At 44.6% G+C, this 8,948-nt stretch overlaps 2 protein-coding genes across 2 annotated transcripts in view; one reads left to right on the top strand and one right to left on the bottom strand.

Moving 5' to 3' along the window:
* Positions 1-4,546, top strand: part of R3HCC1 (R3H domain and coiled-coil containing 1) — a 7,587-nt gene extending 3,041 nt beyond the window's left edge. Inside the window, exons 4-7 of the mRNA XM_010082251.1 lie at positions 107-279; positions 1,504-1,574; positions 2,403-2,498; positions 4,398-4,546. Of these exons, the coding sequence (XP_010080553.1) occupies positions 107-279; positions 1,504-1,574; positions 2,403-2,498; positions 4,398-4,546 (489 nt within the window). The remainder of the gene's footprint in view (positions 1-106; positions 280-1,503; positions 1,575-2,402; positions 2,499-4,397) is intronic.
* Positions 4,547-6,690: 2,144 nt separating this feature from the next.
* Positions 6,691-8,948, bottom strand: part of LOXL2 (lysyl oxidase-like 2) — a gene marked incomplete at its 5' end in the record, with an annotated part of 13,064 nt that continues 10,806 nt past the window's right edge. The window contains 4 exons of the mRNA XM_010082252.1: positions 6,691-6,841; positions 7,507-7,618; positions 8,275-8,411; positions 8,876-8,948. The exon at positions 8,876-8,948 is cut by the window's right edge and continues 34 nt beyond it. Of these exons, the coding sequence (XP_010080554.1) occupies positions 6,762-6,841; positions 7,507-7,618; positions 8,275-8,411; positions 8,876-8,948 (402 nt within the window). The remainder of the gene's footprint in view (positions 6,842-7,506; positions 7,619-8,274; positions 8,412-8,875) is intronic.

Raw genomic sequence — 8,948 nt, forward strand, 5'->3', positions numbered from 1 at the left:
CAGAAGTGGTTTGCAGGGACCGAGGTGGGGCCCGGGAGGATTGCTCTTTGGAGTTAAACCTTGCCTGATTATTTTTTTCCTAATTATTTTTTTTTAATATTCTCAGATTGTGGGTTATTTAACTGTGAAGGACATATGCATTGAGAAGATCAGCCTTGATTATTCCAGCTACGGAGACGCACAGCTCAGCGAGGGGGATTTTGGCCACGTAACCGAGATCTATGACTTCACCCCATCGCTGAAAACGGAGCACCTGATGGAAATATTCTCAGATTTCCAGTGAGTACCTCTGGGAGAGCCTGAGCACATCAGGGGCACGAAGGGAGCAGTGTTCAGGCTCGAGTGCACAGCAGAATCGGAGGAATTCTGAATTTTCATTTCACCTTCATGCCCTTATGTCCTTTGCTCTTTCTGTCCCTTAGAGGACACTTTCCTGCAGTTTATGCATGATTTACAACACGACCGGTTCTTCAGGGCTCCGTCACACACAGTTACCTATGTGCAGGGTTATTCCTCCTGCCCTGGCTGCTGTGAGGGTCTTTGGGTGCTTTGTTGGAGCTTTTTTGGTACTTTGTTCTGGTGCTTGAGGGAAATCACATGTGTACATAAGTCTTTGGTAGAAAAAAGGGCTCAGTCCTGCTGCTGGAAATAAGATTTGTTTTGTAAATATGGGAAAAGAGCCTTGTGCCTAAGGGAGCGACCAGAACAAAGTCCAGCGCTGCGTGAGGGATGAACGGTGATCGGTGCAGGGCTGAATTAGTCTCACTTCTGTCTGTGGGCACCTCTCCCCATTTTCCTCCCACTGTCCCCCTCCACGTGACGGATCAGAGGTGAACACTTCGGGTCCCTTACGTTAAAATCCATGATTTACATTTTAAATAAGCTCCTGTCTACTGTGTGCGTTTCCTCTCATGTATTTTTTTCCATTCCCTGTGAGAGTGAAACGGAGCTGAAAATTGATGGGTCTAATCTGAGCAGTCGATTGTATTTGTATTTCCTGCGCTGCAGGAAAGTCTTTGAACTCCCTGCTCCCAGACTCACATTTTCCACTGATGCTTCGTTAGATTTTCACATCGGTATCTTCACCCTAAGGCTTTGTAAACCGCTTTTATAATTCACTTGCTTTTTATTGTTGATGTCTGAGCAATCGGGTGGTGTTTGGAAGCACTACATAAATGATCAAGAACATTTTTGTGTTACAACAGTCCCTGAAGTTGAAGTTGATTTTGGCCAAGGGCTTCTTTAGAGGAACAGGAGAGTTCTTGGGGGCAGCTGATGGGGAAATTGTAGATTGTGGCCATTAGAGGGGCATATTTAATGTTTTTTATTCCTTCCTTTCCTTCTGTAAAATGGGTATAATGCTTCGAACAGCACCAGCTGCCTCTGGATAAAAACACTGAGTACTCTGACACTGGTGGCTGTGGGGTTTTATTGTGTGATGTGGGTTTTTTTTTTTTTTTTCCCATATTAATGACTTATTATTTTATTGTCTTTTCATTTTAGCGAGAGTGGTTTCAAAATCCAGTGGGTCGATGATACGCACGCCCTGGGAATCTTCTCCAGCCCCTCCACAGGTACCGTGACTCAGTTTGTGGCCGCGGTTGAGGGACCCACAGGGCTGTTGGGGTCTCTCTGCTCTCGCACCGTGACCCCGCACGGACGCGGTGCTTTGCCGTGTGTCTGTCGAGTCTCGCGCTTGTGCCAAGCTGGTGCCAAAGGTAGTTACGGTTCATCGCATCTTGCTTCCTACGTGCTTCAAGCTTGAAAGGCTTTCAGGGCTTGAGAAGCTGGAATTGCTGTGGTGGTGCGTGGAAACTCGGCTGTGCAGGACCAGCAGGTTTTTAATGGGGTTGGATAACAACCAGGCACCTTCTGTACGTGGAGCGACTCACGCTGCATTTCTAGAAATTCAGCTGGTTTGCCTTTTCAGGTTTTTTTTTTTTTTTTTTTTTTTCTCTTGTAGTTGGGCAAAATTCCTGTAAAGGTACAGTAACACCCTGGGGATCTCATGCATGTGGTGGCATGCAGGTGGGACACCGAGCCTCCTGGCAGGCTGACCTTTTGGGGACAAACACCCCAAGCTTGGGTCAGAGCCGTCCCAAGAGACGTTTCCAGCCAGCAGCGCACATCATCCAAAAGCTCATGCTCTTTTCTTGGGATTTAGTCTAATGTCAGAGCTGTCTTTTAAAAAACTGTTCATAATATTTTCTTGGGACTTTTCCTGAGTGAAGAGCGTGTGATCTACACCCGAGGTGACCAGGATGAGTTTAGCTGTTTTGTACAAGTCTTGATATAACACAGCAGCTGCTGAAGCTGAAGTTATATTATACCACGTACTGATTTTTATGATTAAAGCCACCACTATTCAGTCTACTAATTTCACCAATCTTTGTTCTTTGAAGCATCTCAAGCCCTGGGACGACGTTATCCTTCTTTAAAGATCCGACCATTGATCCACGCAACAAAGCAGTCGAAAATCAAGGCACTTCAGCGACCAAGTAAGAAAATATTTAATTTTTTTTTAAATTTCTATTAGTAGTATTTCTTGGTTTACCAGTCTTCTGTATCCTTAGCAGTCATGATGACAAGTTAAATCAGGACATATGTATTAAGGACCGGTATTTCTTTTGGTTTTTATGGCTTTTTTGGCATTGCAGGCCAGCGAGCTGGTGTGTAGGGTTTGTAATAAAAGCCCACAGAGGCATTTTTTTGACAATATTTTTCAGCCAACCTGTGTCATAGTCACTTTAAACCTTCCTGCATCAGTCATGCTGGTTTCTGCCTGTTTGCAAGGCTGAATTATATTCTTCTTACAGGAGAGAGAACTACAGCTGTTACCTATTTCTCAGTCATTCTCTCCCTTCTGCATGAATAAAAATAACATCACATCCTGTTGGGTTTTGTTTACTCTCCAGCTCAGTGGTTTGCTGAAATTCAGGCTTAGGCTTTGTGCTGCTCTTGGGTAAAGTTTTGAGCCAACAGTTGTGTTGTAGCAGCGATGGCAGGAGGACAAAGCACAGCAACTGCCAAAGCTGCCCCCAAAAAGTTTCTCTGCCCTATTCCTCATAAGAGATGAGACAAAACCCATAGCAGTTACGTTTTGTGGTTGGCAAAATTTTATTCAGTATCAGGTGAAGGAAGAAATGGTTAAGCTTAGCCATTAACATTGTTTTATTTCTTTTATTGCCTTTTAAAATCATACTGTAATCAGTTATACTTGCCACAGTACAGAAATGCCAGGAATCGTGTAGCCGGAGAGACTCTGCTGAAGGTACAACTATACTGTCATTGCTACAGTCCATTGCAGCTGAAACAAATTCCAGGATTCACGCTGGAACGGGACACTGTCACAGGGAGAAATTCCTCAGTTTTTAAGACCGCTAGATTTCAATGAAATGTCAAATAACTGGATTTGGGTTTGCATTCCACTCCATCTCCACGCTCCCTTCCCGATTCTCACTGCTGGGCTTAATTCTGAACCAGGTTGCAAACCCCTCCTGGGGAATGTGTTTTGTAACCTCTGATTTTTTTCCCCAAATACAAATTTGGATCTTAATTAGCTGACAGTGTCTCTTCTTCTTTTTTTTTTTTTTTTTTTTTTTGAGCTTTGTCAAGAAAGAGTGGCAGTTTTCTTTTCCAAGCTCTGTGTCTGCCCCTTTTTCTTCAAGCTGCTGCTGGGCTGCCTTTATTAATAAAACTTCTGAAAAAGCAAGCAAAGCCCCCATTGCTAACTGGATAATAAATTTGCAAATAGTTGCTGATAAAATGATTAGATAATTGCCAAATCCAGCCTATTCTGGACTTGGTAAAGTTTTGGTGTGTTAATTTCTTGTAAAATGAGACTGTAGCAAGCCAGAAAATGGAGGTTACTGGCCAAAGGGTTTTCCCAAAGCATCTGATAGATTTAGCTATTTTTTTTTAAAAAAAAATGCAGATTTTTTTTTTTCCTTGCTGCTTTCTAAGGATTTAGACTAGACGAGTCTAAATTGAGATCAAACTTTCCTGTGCATGGATAAATTGGACTGCGTGCCTTCGTTTTGTTCTCAGAGATGCGACTTGCTGAATTTTGCCAGGAATGGTTATGAAACTGTTCCTGAAAGCAAATGGGGAACAATTCTCTCTCCTACTGCAGAAGAGGCCTGGAGCTTAATCACAGCCAAATAGCTTTTGAACTGTCACGGAAAAGCCTTAAGTACATCTTAGGGCACATATTTCTAAAAGAAAAAAAAAAAAGGCAATTTACTGGATAGGGATAAAGTGATTTGCTCCTGGGCTAATTCTGTAAAGGAACGAAGAAAACAGAAATCAGCCCTTCTGTCTGCCAGTCCTGTGGTTCAGCCACGAAGACTGTTCCTGAACAAGCGCTAACTTAATGATTTTCCCCCATTTTTCCCTAGAGCTCCTTCACCTCTCAAAAGAAAGACCCCAGACCGACACGGCCGTGGCGAAGAGGCTGGTGACCCGGGCGCTGGGTTTGAAGCACAAGCAGCAAGGCGGCTCGGTCCCCGAAGGGCTCCTGCCAGAAACCTTGGACCAGGAGGAATAAAACCATCTCAGCTAAAAAAAAAAAAAAAAGATGTATAGATGAGCATGGCTGTGATATTAAACTGCATGCGGAACAGTGAGTCGCCACAGGGATGTTCTCTTATGGATTAGGTCTTTTCTTTCTAAAGTTGGGAAGGGTAAAAAGTTGATGGTTAATCAGATACTGAGCTCAAGAGCCAAGCCCTCCGAGGGTTGCTGTTAGCTCTTTGCTACGGAGAGCATCTTGCCCTACTTTTGTTTCTGTTACTCACTGGGCACTTGCAGAAAGTAAAGCTGTTTAGAGAAGCCTGCTCTATAAATTAAAAAAAAAAAAAAATGCATTGGAGAAGGGAATTCTATCTTGTTGGCAAAAATTCAGCTGTAAGCAAGAGCAGAGCATCTGCAGGAGTCAAAAAAAAAAAAAAAACCCAAACTGTTGAATGTTTACTTTGTTGTAATGTTATTGTTCAAATATCCCACAAAACTGACAAGCATTGAATGCAAAAAATGAGTTTGAGGGTTTTTCCTTATTTACATCAGAGATTTTAAAGAGCCTGATTTGTTCTGTTGCACTCTGAGCAAAGAAAGTTCTCATCCACTGATGAGGAAAAGAAAACCAGAACTTGCCTGTGTTGGTTTGCCCAGAGCCTGGTGTTACGAGATGCTGCAAAAACCTCGTTGTGGCAGCAGCACCAGAGCATCCAACTCTGCTTTTGCTCCAGCCTGGCATCTTGAGAACAAAATGGAGTTTTCCAACTGACAGTAGGCTAAAAACCTTTGCTGGATGCCACCCTCTGGGCCACTGGATAAATGACAGAAATACTCTGACAGGCATTAGCAAAAGACTTCTGCATTTTTTCAGCCTCACAACATCCCTGTGAGGTAGGTTATGGAGAGCACACGGTGGGTACAGCCCGTTTCAGTCCCCCTGCGGATGGAAAAGCTCAGCTGGAGGTGTTCCCTTAACTTCAGCTGCTTCCAGAAGTCTTCCATACAGAGGGAGAAAAAACTTCTGTACCAAGAATTGTGAACAAAGCCCTAACCTGTCCTAGACTAGACATACACAAATGGCATAGAAAACATTTTTCTGGGTAAAACATTTTTTTTTTTATTCAAGTAGCTGTGTCTGAAAAATCTGTAGCAATGCGTGTCCTCAAACAAACAGAGGAGCACGCCGAGCACCATTATGAATTTTACCAAGTGTAAAAATCCTTTTAAAGACAACTTACACAGGTGGGTCTGTGACAGCACAGGTCCGGATCCCTGATGATGAAAGCCATGAAGTGACCTCTGTAAGGTACAGTGACGAAACAAAGCCTTAACTAAATTCATCCTTTAAAGACAAGACAGAGTGACTATCCAGCTTGGAAGGGTAATACCTAGAGACACGTAGAATCTGTTGGGTGAATAGCTTACTGTGTAATGGAAAGTCACAGTCCAGTGGGCTCATCATCAGGAGATCTGCTGAGTCTTCTTCTGGGTGTTAGGATGGAGGTGTAGCGTCGTGGAGCCCCGATGCACTTGGAGAAAAGAGTTCTGCATTAGCTGCTCCGCTTTACGAGATTGTGCTGGGAGTTGACTGTTGAATACAAGAGTTTCACTGCAGTATTAAATTCTGCTTTATACTGTTCTGCTCAGAAAAAGCTGCTCCAATTTATTTTTTTCTTCTCTTTCCTGTATTTCTTTGCTAAAACGGAGTAATCCCATGGCAGCACTGAGGATTAGCTGGGTTCGAGAAGCAGCGTCACAAATGGAGGCGTTTGCATCAATGGTGCGTTCAAGCTTGAGTCAAAGAGCTTAAAGATACCAAGATTAATGCCTTGAAGAAAATGAATGGTAAAAAAAAAAAAACATATTTAGGTTGTTGGTACCCAAACAAAAAGGCAAATTGTGCTTGCTGCAGCCTGGACCTACATCTGTGAATAAAGACGGTGCTGCAAGGTGCAGGAAATCTTTACGGAGAAGGTTGGGATGGTGAAGATACCGAGCCAAGTAGAGTTTAAAAGCCTGCTCCTAACTACTGCAGTAGTAGGGAGCGGAGTTACAAGAGCCACATGGTGGTCTGAGCACCTACAACGGGAAGGAAGGCACCTTTAGAAAATAATTTACCTTGCTAATTTAGAGTTTGATTGTTTGCTTGATTTTCTTTTTTTTTTTTTTGTGTGCAGTGGTTAGGGAAAATCACCGAAGAAGGAAACCTCGCTTCTTTAAATAGTGGGGTGGGAGGCGATGCTGTTCTATCGGGTGGACACCTTGTTATTTGTGAGTCCGCTGAAGTGATCAAACTTCTGTTCCGTCTCGTCGCTGAAAGAGCCACCTGGGGAGCGCACAGACAGAGCACAGGGGTGAGCAGCAGGCAAGGCAGAGGCATCTGCAAAAACGCTGTGAAAAGGGCTCAAAGACTTTCCTGGGTTTTAATTTATTAATGTAAGCATTAAATCTTCCAGAACTGGAACAGCCAAGAGTCCCCAGGAGTAGTGGATCTAGTCTTTGGATGGCTAGATGACAGCCTACCCTCAATTTCACTAACCCTTGTTGCTTAAAAAAATTAGGTGGTGACTAGCAGGGACCTGTGAAATGGTCTCCTCCCCGAGGCTGATGGTGAGTTAAGTTCTGTTTAATCCTCTTAAAAAGGACCATGCCCTTACGTTTTGCTAGTTGAGAGACGATAAATACATTTATCTTTAAATAGAAATATTTTCAAGCTCAGCTGGAGAGCCTGAGCTCTCTGAAGAGGTCAGTCCCAGGTTGGTAATAATTTGAGCCTGGGAAGAAGTTGCAGTTGCTTGCCCGGACCTAGTCGGGCACTCTAAACAAGTTCTTGGGTTGCACGAGAGCTTTCCTTACATCTGACAGTCTGGGGAGGGAAAAATGCTCATTTACGGCAAATAGCACCAGGGTGCGGTTTGGGCTCGGGATCTCATCTTTGCAAGCACGTACAAAGCAATAAACAGTAAACCTGCTCCTGCGGGACTCCCTCACCTATGTGGCAGTTGTACATCCAGATGCGCTGCCCATCGTACCGGCTCCTGCATTTCATCACGTTATTTGAATAATCCGATTCAGCCACTTCGTAGTTTGGGTTGATGACAACCTGGGGAGTGATGGAGAAACACGACATAAAGTTACCCAGAGGTGGACAGGGTATGATACTGGTCAGAGTGAGACCTAATCTGGTTTTTCATTACACCATATACTTCATTTTTTTCTGTTTTAAAAAAAACCCAACTCATTTTGCAAGGAGGCAAAAACTCCTTGATTAAAGCCAGATCAGGATCCCACTTTTCTAGTTTAAGGGGCTGTTTTTAGAACCAAAAAACTCCCCCTACTCCCCCACCTCGCACCAGACTGTAGGCACAGCCCGAACTCCTGCAAACCCCACGAGACCAGCGCCGGTTCATCCCCAAACGAAGCAAGCATTGCTTACCAACAGCTCAAAACCTTAGCACAAGGCAACAGCAGGATGCTGTGTGTGTATAATGGGACACGGCGTCTTAACATCAGCCGCGCGTAGGACTGTCAACTATTGGGATGTAAGACTCTAAGATGGGGTTATTGGCCTGAATTTTTCACTCGGGGCAGCGTGTAAGCTGGGAACACACTGTTGTCCTGTTAGATGTGGGTATCCAGGGAATATCATCTCTTTGTGATCAGAAATTCAGAGCACAAATAACGCAGTTTGTTACTGACATCCCTAACGGATCAGATCAAAGCAAAGCCGTGTCTCCAGCCCTACTCTTTCTCCCGTACCTGGAAGAGGTAATCGCCCGGCGGGACGTCGGTGATATCGATCCACTGGCAGTCGATGTCGTGACGGTACACGTCCCAGCAGCCAACCGTGATTCCCTGCTCGCCAAAATTGGCGCATTCGTACTGTTTTTGCACATCTGCAGGAGAAGAGGCACAAAGGGTTAGATTCACATCTGGGCAGGGAATTTCCCACCTTCGGACGCATCAGAGCTGTTCTCCAGCGACAGCCACGCGCTCCAGGCACAGCGTTTTGGAGGAGATTTAACACAAGAGGGTCTTGCTCAATGGCTTGAAACACTTGGACTGTTTAACTGCGCGGGAGGAGCTGCTGCCTTCCACACCCCATCATCACCCAGAGGCATACTTTGGAATTTCTCACTTTACAGGAGTCGGAAAAGGCACGCTTCGGTTTTCGGAGGAGCTCAGAGGAAGGACGTAAGGAGCTGAAGTCTGAAACCTCAACACTCGGGACCTTCAGGGACTATCTATAGAGACCGCTCCATCCATCCATAACCTCAGGACCCTGGCAGGATCTTTACAGCCACCCACCTGTATGGGGAGAGGAATAAATTCCCAGCACAAAGGGCTCTGGCAAACAAACCTGCTTCGCACTCGGTGTCCTCCAGGCAGAAGCTGGCTTTGTGTCCTTCAGCCACCTTGGTTCCGTTGAGGTT

This window comes from Pterocles gutturalis, unplaced genomic scaffold (assembly GCF_000699245.1).
Source record: "Pterocles gutturalis isolate BGI_N339 unplaced genomic scaffold, ASM69924v1 scaffold21154, whole genome shotgun sequence".
NCBI lineage: Eukaryota > Metazoa > Chordata > Aves > Pterocliformes > Pteroclidae > Pterocles > Pterocles gutturalis.